We start from the raw sequence: 14,819 nt of genomic DNA, 5'->3' as shown, positions 1-14,819 counted from the left end.
TTTTCGAGATCAGTTGGATATTTAATAATATTATGCGCTAAAACTAAAATAAAATCGGTTACTCTTGTTATTACTGTATGTAACGCACTTATTGCTATTCCGAATCTATCTGCTATATCTCGATAAGATCCTGTTTGATGACCCACAAACCATAAATAACATAAAATATGTTTTTCAGCGCTTATTTTATTATTTTGTACACGTTCTGAAAAAATAAAGTATTATTTTTACTACTTTGTTGCTGTATATATCTAAGGTTAAATTGATTTCGTTAAATACACACCTTGTATAGAAGTAAATATTTCCGATACTGTAAAATGGTCTATTAATTGATATGCTGCTCTTCTTGACAAGCGAAAATGCATGAGAAAATCAACGTTATTATAATTATGAACAATATGTTCGATATAATTGTTTATTTTCACATGTTCAATTCTTTGCACTAATCCGAAAATTGGATGTAACATGTGTAACTCATAAAAATCTACAAATAAATTATACTTACTAGGTTAGTTTACATTAGGTTAAATTAATTTCAAAAAAATTTTAATTTTTTCATAATATAATAATACATTGCATATAAAATACATACCATCGTCATCGTTACGCATAATAGGTTGAAATGGAAACAACATATTATTTTCTTCATCATCAGAAGAATCAAATAAATCATTTAAGATCATCGCCATGTTGATTATTGCACTGACGCGTTCTTTATACTTGCTCACAAATAACTTGTCCTGCTTGCACTAGTTCCGTTCAGTGCAGTGCAATATGAACTCAGTGTAGCAATAAAGAACAAACCTTATAGATCTGAAATGAACGAACTATGGATCTAATTAACAAATTTTGGATCTTAAATGAACGAATTATGGACCAAATGGACGAATTTTGGATCTTTTATGGACGAAATTTGAATCTTTATTGGACATACTTCGGACAATTATTACGCGTGTATAATTAATAAATAATTAATAACAATTGTATAGAAAACTGAAAGAATATTTATTTTTGATTTATATTGCTGTATGTACACTGGCAAACACTGATCCGTTTTCTGAGATAAAAGAGGGAAAATATTAATTTGTTCCCCCCTTTTACCTCAGTAAACGATCAGTATCCACCAGTAAACAAATATAATTACACTTTATGTTTTACAATCGCATTAATTCATATATGTTTTGTATATCAAAACATTTTTTATCACAATAGTACTTATATATATATATATATATATATACTATCACATTGTTTTACATATATTATCACAAAAAAATCTATAAACTAAAAATTATAAACTCAAAGTGTTATAAACTAAATGCATAAACTATAAACTAAAATATATAAATAATATATATACATATATATATGTATATATAAAAAACTATAAAGTGTATAAACAAAGATAAAAAAATTAAATTGAAAAGAACAGTTATATATACATATATAATAATTGAAAAGAATAATAATATATTAAATTAAAAAATTAATTGGTATTGTTATTTTCTCCGTTGTTTTTATTGTTATTATTGCTGCGTTCCTTTGCTCTTCTTATCCATTTTTGAATTGCTTCTTCGCAATCTTTATTGGTGGAGTTTGGAATACTCTTTTTAGCAGAACCTGTAATATATTAAAAACAAAATAAAAAATATTTAGAAAATTGTATATGGATAATATATTTATTTTAATTGTTTATTTTTTTATTTGTTTTATTTTTTTATTTATATATATATATTTATTATATATTTTTAATATTTATTCTTTAATTTTATTTGATATATAATTATCTCAATGTTTTGATCAGTCTGGTTCCTCGGTATGATTTTTATTTCTTGATATCATTATAATTAATTCAAATTTAATTTTTAAATAAGTTATTAGTAAGAAATGGGATATTTCTAAGTGGTATTTAAAGGCTAAACAAAATCTTTTGTTTAATAGAAACGCTTTAATTTCTTACCAACAGATGAAATTTTATTTTGGTCATTTGACATTGATGAGCAGCAGGTCAAAAAAAGGAAGTGACCGATGAAATTGTTCAGTAACGAATCATCGAAATCACGCGGTTCACTATGGACTTATATATAATAATTTAAATTTAAAATATTTAATAATTATAAAGCGCAGAAAATTCTGCACTAAATTCAAAATATAACTAAATATACAAAGTATAATTTGATATATATACTATTAACTCGTTAAGGGAATAAGTTAATAGTATATATATATATATATATATATATATCAGATTATACTTTGTATATTTAGTTATAATACCAAAAATCAAAATAACTGACAAAAAAGTCAGTTACAATTGATTCGGCAATATTCTTCAATAAAACAGTAATTCTAAAAAAGTTAAGTTAAAGATAATCTAACAAACTATTTACCAATTATTAAATCGGCTAATTTTAGTTTATTAAACGTTTTCTTTGCCCGCCTTCCTAACCAGCTGTAAGTTGCTGCAAGATCGTTCGTAATTAGCATCTGTAAAGCCCTTTGTATAAAATTATATACGGAGTTTCCACCAATTTTTGAAAGTTCATTCATCTGCAAAATTCAAAATTAGAATAATATATTAACTAAAACTTATTAACTAATAATATTGTAATATTATAATGTAAAAAAATGTAGCATGTATTTAAAAATAATAGACAAAAAATTACCACAACGTTAAAATTTTTTTCCAAATTTAGATGTTCATCAACACGAGCTAACTCTTCTTCAATTTGTACAGGAAAATCAAACATTTTCAAAAATGAAATTTCTTCTTGCACTTGATTCACATTATTATTTGTAACGAGATTATTAATAGAGATGGGTAATTCCTGGAGAGCATCTGTGTATCGCCACATATTTGCTTTTAGTACATTTTGTTGACGAATAATCTCTTTGAAATATTTCTCTAGAAAAATGGAATTTACATTTATTAATCAATTGTCGAACACACGCGCGCGCGTAGTATGTAATTTCAATATAATAAATTCATTATCAAATAAAAATTCGATAAGTTCAAAAAATATATATAAACTGTAGATTAAATATATGTATATATACCGCAATCGTATTGTAAATGTACCGGACAACATTTGCATTCATTCATGAACGGCTGGTCATTGCTATTCAAATCTTCGTTCTCAAAATCTACAAAAAACACGTTACGCTTTTACATTTTAGATACAGTTGTTAATTATTATAAAAATATATTATAAAAATAATTTTAAAACCATTAGATTTTGAGGTGTTTCGAAATTTCTCAATATTTGACAATGTGCCACTATTATTCTGTCGAAATTTCTCAGTATTTGACAATGTGCCACTATTATTCTTTCGACATTTCTCAATATTTGACAATGTGCTATTAGTAGTTTCATCATTGCTCTTTTTTTTCGACTTGGTTTTTATAAAAGTATTGACTTCTGAACAAAAAATTGAGGATTAAACTTTAAATGTGAGTTTTTCAATTCATAAATTAATTGTTACTGTTTTATTTATAAAATTTATATAAAATTTCTTTAATGTATCAAATAGATAAATGTATACACACCATTTCTTGGTTCCAAACGTGGAGGAGTCGATAGTTTAGTGGCAAATTCCTGGTTATCATTGTTATTATCGTCTGACGACGATAAATTACTTTCCTCAAATGAAGAGCCATACGTTTTTCTCGTGATTTTCCTTTTACACATAAATGATGTACCGGAGACATCAGAATTTATGTCAGAAGAATATTCTGCTTTACGATATTTCTCTTTTGCTGTTGAATAATTGTCTGAAACAAAATAATAAGTGACATATAACGTAACGAGAAATACAATAAACAAATTTTTTATTAAAACATAATAAGTAGTATAATTACCGAAAGTTCCATGTCTTAGAACCCGAACAGGATATAAGGGCCAACAAGTATTTGGTTCTTCATGATTTTTAAGTGCTGCTGTTAATTTTTCAAATGGAAACGAAGGCCAATAACACTTATTGTTAATCAACCAACTAGATGGAACCGCTTCCACGGTATCTTCTTCCGTGAAAATGACGATTGTCCACGTTTTTGCCATGTTTTTCTATACATTCTCAACAATTTGTACATAATTGGGTGCATCCAGAAGCACGACCGCTTACTAAAAGGGAGCGGTCGTGCTTCTGGATGCACCCAATAATTCCAGATCACAATAATTCCGAATATTATAAATATAGAATCATACCGTCAATAAAATTGATTTAACAAAAGAGTAATATATTTATATTTTTTTATTATATTTAATATATTTATTGATATATTTTAATATTTTTATTTTATTTTTATTATTTTATATTTATAGTTTATATTAAAATTTTTAATATACTACCCATACAGCACACAAACGTTAAAATAACATCTCAGAAACGTTACTCTGTAATATTGCAATATTGCATCAACGTTGTAAAATGTAGATGCAATGTTGAAAATATATTACAGAAATGTCTAATGTCCGCTGAATTGCAATGTCGTGTAGACGTTGCAATTCAATATTCAAAAAACATTGTTAAATATTGATTGGCTACGTTCAGCAAACATTGGCTGTATTCAGCAGAACATTTTTTTACAATTGTTAAAAATTTTCTTTGTTGAGATTAGATTTCTGCAGATCTAAAAAAATTATCCAATTTTAGTTCAGAAATTTAACACTTGTAAAATAAACGTTCTGCTAAACGCGGCCATTTTATTTATATACGTGGAATTTGTAATATAAAAAAAGTATACATTTCATAAAATATTAAATTTGCATAAAGATATTTTTTTTTAAATACGATAATTTTTCACACTTTATTTATTAACTATTACATAAACTTTCATATATATGATGATTTCCCGAAACTACATATATGATGATTACGTATCGCTATAAATAAACAGAGTTAGATCAAATATTCGAAAGCCTGATAATTCTAATTCGATTCTAATATATTTGCAATGTATCGTTACGTCGAAATGATACGATCGATAATTTATTCCGATGCTACACTTCCTATGCATTGTATGTTTAAATCATCCCTGAGAAAAGTTTTATATGAGAATTCATGAAATAAAATAAAATAATACTTTATATAGTCTACATTAAATAATAATAAAAAAAATAATAACTAAAATCAACGAAGTAGCCAGCGTTAAATAGAATATAACAATAGCTGACAATTTATATTTGGAATCTTTTAAAATAAAATAAAATAATACTGTAGTCTTTCTACATAAAATAATAAAAAACTAATAAACAATAACTCAAATCAACGAAGTAGCCAGCGTTAAACGGATTATAACAGTAGCTGACAATTTAGACTTGAAATCTTTTAAAATGAAATAAAATAATACTGTAATCTTTCTACCCATGAAATAATAATAAAACTAATAATAACTAAAACCACAAAGTAGCCAGCGTTAAATGGAATATAACAATAGCTGACAATTTAGACCTGGAATCTTTTTATTGCGTTGACACTAAATCCGAAAAATGTCAGTTCAAAAATAATAAACGTCAATACATCATTTTTCCATGCGATAGTCCAAGTGAGAAAATACCAAGAGCCACATCTCGTTTTGCATCGGAAGTGTGCGATCTCTCAACCACTTATTCGAAACGATTTATCTTTTGGAGAAACCATCGTTAGATTTGTCGCAGAACTAAACTTTTCCCAATAAGGTCAAAGGTCGAGTCTGTCGGATGGTTGGATACAAAGAAACGTATAGTATAGGCAGTCGGATTCTGTGGCCTTCGAACCTGCATTTTTTCGCTTCATTTACCATCTTTTATTCTATATACGCTGCTTTACGAATTGCTCGCTTTTCTCACTGCGCCGCAGGGATTATATGATGATGACAAAGTCGTGTTTTCTTCGATATGCTATTTCCTAAAACATATAGCAAGGAACTTCATAACTATACATATAAATATACATTATATATTTACATTTATACTATATACATTTATATTGTAATATATACATTTTGTTTATATGTGTACAAAAAATTGTATACATACTTTCTCTCTTGACGAGGCTTTGGCCTGTACGAGCCATTTTGCGATGATTCTAGCAATCTCTGTCTCAGTAACATCCTTGTAATGAACGCGAACAGTTTCTATTGTAAATTTAATAAATTATTAGCAAATTACTATCACTTTATAAGTTAACATAATCAAGAAAAAGTTAAGTCTTCAAAATCTAAAACAGTACAACACTTACTAAGTATGATTTTATACAAAATCAAATCCTGAAAAGCCTTTTTCTTTCTCGCTCCGACTAAGCTGTACATTTGAGCCAAAGGATTAGTTATCAACTTTTTTAATACATTAATGGTGCAAGAATGCACATCGACACCTCCTAAGCCTTTTAATGTATGTATCTATGATATAAAATAAATAATTTAAGAAATGTTCAAAGTGTTCTTCGCATCAAGATTAATAATATTTCAGAATTTTTAAATTAAATGAATTTAGAAAATAATAACATACCATGCTTTCAAAAAATTCCTTTTTCTCCAATTTTTCTTTTAAAATATTCAGTGCAAATTCGTCGCGTAAAGGTAATTCTATTTCTTCATCGTCGAGGATGCTATCTTCCTCACGTCTGTCAAAAGGAAAACGGCATTGCTCTTCATGAACCTCCAACCTTTTGTCCACCATATTTATTTTATGTAGAATAATGTTCAATTTGCGAAGAATTGATGTGGAGATTTTTGTACGAAGATCTGCACAAGGAAAAATAAATTTTAAGTTCTTTATATGCACACACATAGAAAAGTAGGCTATATTGCTTTTTAACTATGCTTAGTTGATTAAAGATTTACCTGTGTTACTACATGATGGAGATTGTTGTTCCATACAAATATCAGATTGTATGCTACTGGCAGGAGTATTCTTCTTTGTATTGTATTTATTAAAATCATAAAGCGATGAATCTACTATAGGAGTATTATTGCTTCTTTCAAGTTTATTGTCAAATATCTGTTTTTTTGCTTTCTTTTCCGGTACTACATTCCGTGTAGTCTGTGGCTGTTCCTTTTCAACTTGTATTGTGGGTAAAAGCGGAATTTCTTTACAGGTTATTTCTTGGCTTGTACATGATTCATTTTCAGAATCAGAAGTGTAGTATTTTCTCTTTGCCCTCTCACGTCTACGCAATTTTTTTTCATTATCATCTTTCTCAGAAGTATCAATATCCGAAAACTGTTCAGCGAGTTTTAGTTTTTGCCTATCGGATGCATATGTATCTGAAATAATATAGTATCTAATGAAATAAGTCTGTATGCTGTATATTATTAATATTGAACATAAAGGTGTTGTGAAAAATAGATTAGAAAAAAAAATAAATTCCTCTAGTGGAAAAAATTTTTGTGATATTTCTAATAACTCATAACCATTTTTATACCTTTTTATCTGTCAATAATAAGAAAGTATATATTGTAATATTTGAAATTAAAAAATCTTACATATTTAACGCGAGATGCCTGTTAAGTTCGGACGGATGGTTGGTTCAGGCAGTATTTATTGCATCCTTTATTTTACAATACGAATACTTAATATAAAGTTTAAAAGACAAACACATTTTCCGTACAAACTCTTTTTTCGAAACATTAATTTTAGTGACATTGTTTCACTGATGTCATGGGGAAAGGGTAAATATAAAGATAATTATAAAAACAACATAATTATCATTATACAAAAAACATAAGGACATTTACCAACAATTTAAGCTGTAAATTGAAAGAAATATAATATATAGTACCTGCTGTACCGAAAATTCGTAATATATTATATGATGACCACTTGCAAGTGTCCGGATGTTCTTCATTAAAAATGGCCTGATTAATTTTTTCTTGTTTTGTGTAATTTGGCCAAAAACATCTTTTATTATCGTCAAAAATCCATAACGTAGGAACAAGTTGAATCCCGTCCTCAAACTCTATTATCGAGAATCTTCTCATCTTTCGATTCAATGTATAAATAAAAACATTGTAATAAAAACCACAAATATTATAATTAAAATATACTATATTATATTACAGGTAATAAAGGATAATGAATCGAGAAATAGATATTTGTATATGTATATCATGGATGCAAAGGAAAAATAAGAAGTAGATATATATATATATATATATAAATTATTTAAAATTAATGTGTTTATATTTAATAATATGAATTCTGTACACCTATAGTTTGAAATATTTAATACTGGAACAGTTTGAGTCACACTTTGGCATTTTATAATTACAAATATCTTGAAATTAGGTTAAAATTATAAAAGCTAATTATATTAATATTTTTAAAAAAATCTTGCATGCAAGCGAACAAGCGCATATGTGTCAAGATTATTATTATCTTTATTATGTCAGGATATGTAGTAATGGAAGAATGATTAGTTTATTCTTGTAGCGCATTAACCATAATTTGCCTGCTATTTCTGATATAGGATATACACATAATGTTACGTCTTTTGTCACGATTGTGATATGAAGCATGCTTGATGTTAATGGAGATGAATACACGTTTTCTATCGGTATTAACTTTGCTCCAATTACGTAAACTCTATCATCATAGCTTTCTATAATGTTAGAAATTACCGTACTATAGCCGTATTATAGCCGTACCATCCTTTAAAATGCAGGCATTATTTCTCTTATCCTTACAACGTATCGCATATAAATCGTTAAAACATTGTTTGTATTGAACTTTTACTCTAATTCCATCACAGAGTGGTCCATCAAAATGCACATTCTTAAATGAAAACTCATATCTTTGCGAAGGCTGTTTACTTGTTCTCTCGTAACCTATTACCATTTTTTCTTCATGCCTTCGTGCTAATTGTTGAAGGGGTTTTTCATTTTTTCTTAGATGCCTTTTTATAGTTGACATGTAACTTTCGAAGCGAAATGCACTAAACATGTCTAAAGGACCAAACTTTTCAACATCTGTGCATATGTGCAACATATTATGTACGTTATAAGTAACATATTCTTTACCATAGATAATAGAAAACGATAAAACAAAATGTTCTAATAAGTTCCGTGCATCAACCAAATATTGCGTAACCAGAATAGGACTGACAAGAATTGTAATAGCAACATGTAGCGTAAGAAAGTGAACATACATATCCTTCGATAAGTGATCTTTTAATACAATTGCTCCAGTATACAGTAAAAACTGTCTGTATTCAGTTGCTTTCCATTGTAGAGCATGTTTAAGACCTCATGGTTTTCGAACAAAATCATTCGGACATCTTTTTTGAAATGATTGTAGTATTTGCGACATTTTCGTAATTGAATAAGAGCTTAATCGTATATTATTGGGTCCTTTTAACCAAAGCCACAATAACTTTTTCATCACCCCTAGGCAAACCAAATGCATGTAGTCTAACGGTGTGTTTGTTACCAATCCAAAATTGGGAATTTTATTTAAAATAGATTTTCCAGTTTGATGATCTTCGTATTCTTCATTCGCAAACTCGTTGTCAGTTCTTAGGGCATTCTGTAATGTTCCCGGAAAGCAAACTTTTGACTTAACCCACTCCCCTCGAATAGTGCATTTTCGACAAGAATAGTAACCAGTATGCTGTTTAACTGATAAAACATATGCTGCAGCAGGAGCGTCACAAATTAAAGCAGAAATACAAACTTTAACTAGTACATTATTATATAAAAAACCGTCTCGGCTTAGTTCGACAGCTTCATCAACGAATGGTCGTAAAAATTCTTCAGCATGCGTTGGTTTATCTTTTCCGCAAAAACATCCAACAATATTAACCTGTTTCGAAACATTATCTGAGCATAAAATTGCCCAAAAATTTAAGCCTTCAATATTTTTTGACAATGGCAATCCATCAATATTAATTAAAAGACAAACAGTTTCGTTGTTTGTAATCTTTTTACGGTTCTTTAATAATACTTCGGTTGCTCTTTTCAAACCAAAATGATAATAATGGCCTCCACTTATAGGCACAATATTTGTCCTTCTAGGCGTATGTAACAAGCTTCTGCTATCTTTTGAAAAGCTGCAACTCGTATGTTTATTTAAGATTAGTAATAGTGCCTTGACAGTATTATGGGGAACATTAAATTCAATAGCCCATTCTTGGATGTCACGTTTAAATTCATTTTCATTGTCTACAGGATTTCTTTCATGTTTTTTTGTAGATAAAGAAATATCCAAGCTATTTGCACTGCCTTTGCTATAATTTGTATCGTTGCTACTGTTACTATTATTGTTGCTAAACATCATGTTACGATTGTCGTCATATTGAACCGATTCATTCATCTCCTCTTCTAGATTAACCGATTCACACACATTTATTTCCTCTTCTAGATTAACCGATTCACGCACATTCATCTCCTCTTCTAAATTAATATTATCTCTCATTTCTCTGAATATAAAAATATACACATAATTAATACAAATATTACTAATAAAACTAAAAGAATTTTATATCAACAATTAAAAATAGTAATCTGGCTATCAATAATATTGATTTACATTATCATTAAACTGATTTATAATAATTGTCAATTAATGAAAGCAGTGTTTCAGAATTGTAACTTCTGTTTATACAATAATTCAAATGCACATAAGTAATAAAAAGCACATAATCTAATGGTACATGTTACTAAAACAAAGTTGAAAAAACTGTAGGCTAACATTAATGTGTTCTATATAATTTAAAAAAAGTTCCTATTTAAAATTATTTTCCGTATACTTTAAGAATCTCGAAACCGAGATCGATGTACAAATTAAAATTCATAAGTCTCATCATAAACTTCATAGAACAATGCTTTCTTAATATTACATGTAATTGTATAATTAAAAGAATCAAAAGTTATGTAAGTTTCATATTCCAAAATGTTCGATTGTACATTCTATAAGTACGTAAACCATTAAACGTGAACTTCAATGCATTTAAGATTGTATAATATTTTATTTGATATCATTAAAAAGTAAGTTCAAAAATTGTAGTAAAAATATGAAATGAATTAGTTATTGGATCAAAAAACTAGAAAGTGACCTTTGTAACAATGTACAATTGATATACAAGGTAGGTATATTAAATGTTACAAGCTATTTTATTTTTCTCACAATCTATTATAGATAGTTATCTATTACAAATAGGGACAAAATTGTTTGTGGATCTTTCAGGATTCATTGGAATCTTTTATAATATGGGATACTGCTACCGAATTTGCAGAACGGATGGATTAGCCCTCATTTTTTAAATAAAATGTTATAATGTTTGAACTTTTGTTTAAAAAATGGGGGCTAATCTCCATTCCGTTCTTTTGCAAATCCGGCAGCGATATCTCATATATATTATATAACATCCCAATGAGTCCTAGAAGATACAGAAGAAATTTTATTGCTATCTGTAATAAATTCCGAAAATGTAGCTTGTAAAACTTTATGTGGCTCATCTTGTATATCATGGCATATGTAATACATACTGTACAGTTACTTCTTTTCCGTTGTGCATATCAGACCAATGTGAGCATCCCGGTATATTTGATGACAATAACATGCAATCGAACTGAGTTTCCTGAGCGATTAAACGTCTCAAGTGCCGTTCTGAATATTTTTTATACTTTTTCTTCCATGGAGCCATTATATGTCTTTCCTATTTAAAGATAAATGAAGGAATGTATATATAACAACAATATATAGTTATCAATTATAATTTATTATTTAGCTCAAATAATAATACTTACCTATGATCTTATAGAATACACAGTAATAAACATTTGGGTATCTGATTATTTACTTTCCACCAGTAGTTTTCGAATTGAATGTTGATCTGTATATAGAAAACACACACACGCACACACACAAAAACCAATAGAATATCAGAAGTACGAAGAGATTTAAAAAAACATTCAATAAATTAACATATAGAACATATTATAATGACCAAGCAAAATGCTTTTTTAGCAATCATGCAAATCATTTATACTTATTTGTTACGTTGTATTATTAAATTGTATGTTAAAATTAGATGATTAACTCATTATAAAAAACGTAAATTTAAGTGATAGACATAAATTAAATAAACTAATTATATTTAAAGACCAATATAATAATAGGTATATATATTTGTCATGGAAGATTCTAATATAGGTTTCAGAATGAGTATAAACAATACATGTTTTATTTATAGAGCCGAAACCCTAAATAGAGAATCTGGGATTATACATATGTTATTTAGTTCAAGAAAAAGATCATAAAACAAATATTTTGATTTTAACGAATTCTCAGAATATTTGTAAAGCGCTGAAGAATATAACAATTTTGATGCTTATCAAGGCAAACATATGTATAGAATATAGAATAAGAGAAAGAATAATAGTTCACAATCAAAGGAAAAAGGAACGTGTAAAAAATCATACTACATTTAAAAAAAGCGCATACTAATCTTTCAGCAAAAAATGAAAAGTAGTTAATCCATGCATAAATAATTATACATATACAATACATATAACCTCAAAAATTAAAACCGATTAACTTTGCATCCGCAGAAAGATAATCAACAATATAATTAAGACATAAATTTAAACATAAAATATAAATACCTGCTTTTAATTCTTTCCTGACACCGCAGTGACAGTATTAATTTAATCGACTTTATTTGTTGCACTCACAATGCAACACAATCAGTGATGCGGTACTGCGCAAGTATTCACTAAGTTTATATATATATATATATATATATATATATATCAACAACGTTATATCAACATTCTGTGCTTTATGGGCTAGATATAGACTATTTTGCGTAGCACACGTGCAAATAAAGAACAATGGCCTGGGCAGCGATCGCGTATCTTTTCCCCTAGGACGGAATGGTGAAAAGTGAACATTTCCGGGTGAACTCGGCCATTTTGCGATCGTGTAATTTTTAGTGGCGCGGAAATGTGAAAATTTTCACGTGAATTTTTTCGGCAGCAACCTATATTGTGGAAATGTGAAATATCAGTGAATTTCTGAAATTACTAACATTTATTTGCTCAAAATGGCTGCCGCATGGGTTGTTTTGATTGTAACAGACGAAGAAAGAAGAAAATTACAACTTATACGTAAAAATTTACGTGATTTATCAGACCCTTTTTCAATACAAGAGTCACAATTTCGTCTTCTGTACAGGTATGTATGCACTTGAAATTTAATATGTAGGTTATTTTGTGACATATACATAAATTTACACAAATATTTACTAATATTATTATTTTTATAATTGTTTAATATGTATTTAAAAAAAAAATTTGTATATTTTTAGATTATCAAAAGATGCAGTGAGGGAACTTTGTGTTCAATTAAGGCCATATATTGAGCAAGAAGTTAGAGCAACAGCAATACCATTTGAGTTGAAGGTATAGGTATATAAATAATTATTATATAATAAAATTATTATATTATTATTATATTTAATTATTATTATATTATTATATTAAGGTTTTAGCAACATTGAGCTTTATGGCTTCAGGCTCATATCAAAGGAGAATTGGCCAAGACTTTTTATCATGTATGTGCTAATCCTCCATGAGTAAGGTTCTTCACCAAGTAGTCGAAGGGTTGAACCAAATTATGGGAGAATGGATTAAATTTCCTACGCAACCACAGGAAATGCAACATATTAAAGAGCAGTTAGTTTGACAGTTAAAATATTTATTTACTATTAGGCTGCGTTCGGAAACGTCCCCCGAGTGCATTCCCTCTCTCTCTATATCACTTCTATCTCAGTGATATAGAAAGAGAGGGAATGCACTCGGGGGACGTTTCCGAACGCAGCCTTAATACATACTTTGATCATTCTTTAATGTTTATATCAGTAGCATTTTGATGAATATAGACACTTTTTAAAAAATATATATAATTAATTGTTATAATATATTTTTCATTAAGATTTTGGATTAATTGCCAATTTCCTGGAGTAATAGGGGCTGTCGATGGGGTCCATATAGCGATATGGCCACCGGAAACAATGAGGGAGCATTTATATATAAATAGAAAACTTTACCATTCTTTGAACGTGATGCTTGTGAGTATAATATATGTGTACATATATATGTGTATATATATTACTTTGTATAATATATGTGTCTATCTTTATTTATTTAGAAAGAAAGATAAAGATAGACGCATATTTAAGTCTCGTTTAAATCCAAAATGTTGGTGCAACCTGGCCTTAAACACTCTTCCGAACATCTTTCCGAATTTCAATTTTAGATTAGTGATTACAATCTACGGATTTTGGCAGTTAATGCAGGCCATGGAGGCCGCACTCACGATTCAAGGGTTTGGAATGATTCTGAGGTGTCCGCTCATCTGGAAGAACAACATAGGAATGGCAGGACGGGTACATGGCTGTTAGGTATAAACAGAACGCGTCAAGCAGCGAGCAACAACCAATAAGCGAGGCAATATTTTCTACACCACTGCTAATATTACCTCGCCTATTGGTTTGCTGCTCGCTGCTTGACGCGTCCTGTCTGAATGAGCCTATACTCTGACGGACTTTTTTAAACGTATTGCTGAGAAGGTACACACATTTCAATATGAACAATTAGAAAGATCTATTTGAAAGATCAATTCCGTTACTATATATATACAATATATATATATAATATATATTTCGTTACTATATCCTATATCTTGATGGATAGGTGATTCCGGGTATCCATTGTTACCATACTTAATGACTCCTAAGCTAAATCAAATACCAGGATCGCCATCTGCAGCGTATACTAATGCACATGTAAAGGCCCGATGTTCAGTTGAACGCTGCATAGGCGTTTTGAAGGGACGTTG

At 28.7% G+C, this 14,819-nt stretch overlaps 2 protein-coding genes across 2 annotated transcripts; both read right to left on the bottom strand.

The window, feature by feature from the left end:
• Window positions 1-1,486: 1,486 nt before the first annotated feature.
• Window positions 1,487-4,058, bottom strand: LOC145938505 (uncharacterized). Its single transcript, XM_083042201.1, has 5 exons — window positions 3,548-4,058; window positions 3,360-3,419; window positions 2,667-2,905; window positions 2,391-2,550; window positions 1,487-1,620 (listed from the first exon to the last, which is right to left on the bottom strand). Exons 1-5 carry the CDS (start codon window positions 4,056-4,058, stop codon window positions 1,487-1,489), a joined length of 1,104 nt encoding a protein of 367 aa, XP_082898327.1.
• A 799-nt stretch (window positions 4,059-4,857) lies between these two features.
• Window positions 4,858-11,814, bottom strand: LOC145937865 (uncharacterized). The gene is made up of 9 exons (XM_083041229.1): window positions 11,726-11,814; window positions 11,465-11,634; window positions 9,663-10,395; window positions 7,762-7,960; window positions 6,824-7,246; window positions 6,489-6,724; window positions 6,220-6,379; window positions 6,018-6,115; window positions 4,858-5,886 (listed from the first exon to the last, which is right to left on the bottom strand). The coding sequence occupies exons 2-9, from the start codon at window positions 11,620-11,622 to the stop codon at window positions 5,842-5,844; spliced, it is 2,052 nt and encodes a 683-aa protein (XP_082897355.1). The 5' UTR covers window positions 11,623-11,634; window positions 11,726-11,814; the 3' UTR covers window positions 4,858-5,841.
• Window positions 11,815-14,819: the final 3,005 nt, after the last annotated feature.

Source organism: Prenolepis imparis, unplaced genomic scaffold, assembly GCF_030444845.1.
Source record: "Prenolepis imparis isolate NDT839.2.m4 unplaced genomic scaffold, iyPreImpa1.0 SCAF_1, whole genome shotgun sequence".
Taxonomy (NCBI): domain Eukaryota; kingdom Metazoa; phylum Arthropoda; class Insecta; order Hymenoptera; family Formicidae; genus Prenolepis; species Prenolepis imparis.
Note: the sequence above shows the minus strand (reverse complement) of the source record. Positions and strands in the feature narration are given on the sequence as shown.

Bases quoted from the DNA above. Each gene is read 5' to 3' on its own strand.
- LOC145938505 (XM_083042201.1), bottom strand. From the start codon at position 4,058: ATGGCAAAAACGTGGACAATCGTCATTTTCACGGAAGAAGATACCGTG. The intron at 2,551-2,666 runs GTAATTTTTTGT...TGAATTTTGCAG, and splicing joins AAAAAAATTTTAACGTTGTG to ATGAATGAACTTTCAAAAAT. The intron at 1,621-2,390 runs GTAAATAGTTTG...AATATATTACAG, and splicing joins ATTAGCCGATTTAATAATTG to GTTCTGCTAAAAAGAGTATT.
- LOC145937865 (XM_083041229.1), bottom strand. From the start codon at position 11,622: ATGGCTCCATGGAAGAAAAAGTATAAAAAATATTCAGAACGGCACTTG. The intron at 6,116-6,219 runs GTAAGTGTTGTA...AATTTACAATAG, and splicing joins TTTGTATAAAATCATACTTA to AAACTGTTCGCGTTCATTAC. The intron at 5,887-6,017 runs GTATGTATACAA...TATATGTTTTAG, and splicing joins AAGCCTCGTCAAGAGAGAAA to GAAATAGCATATCGAAGAAA.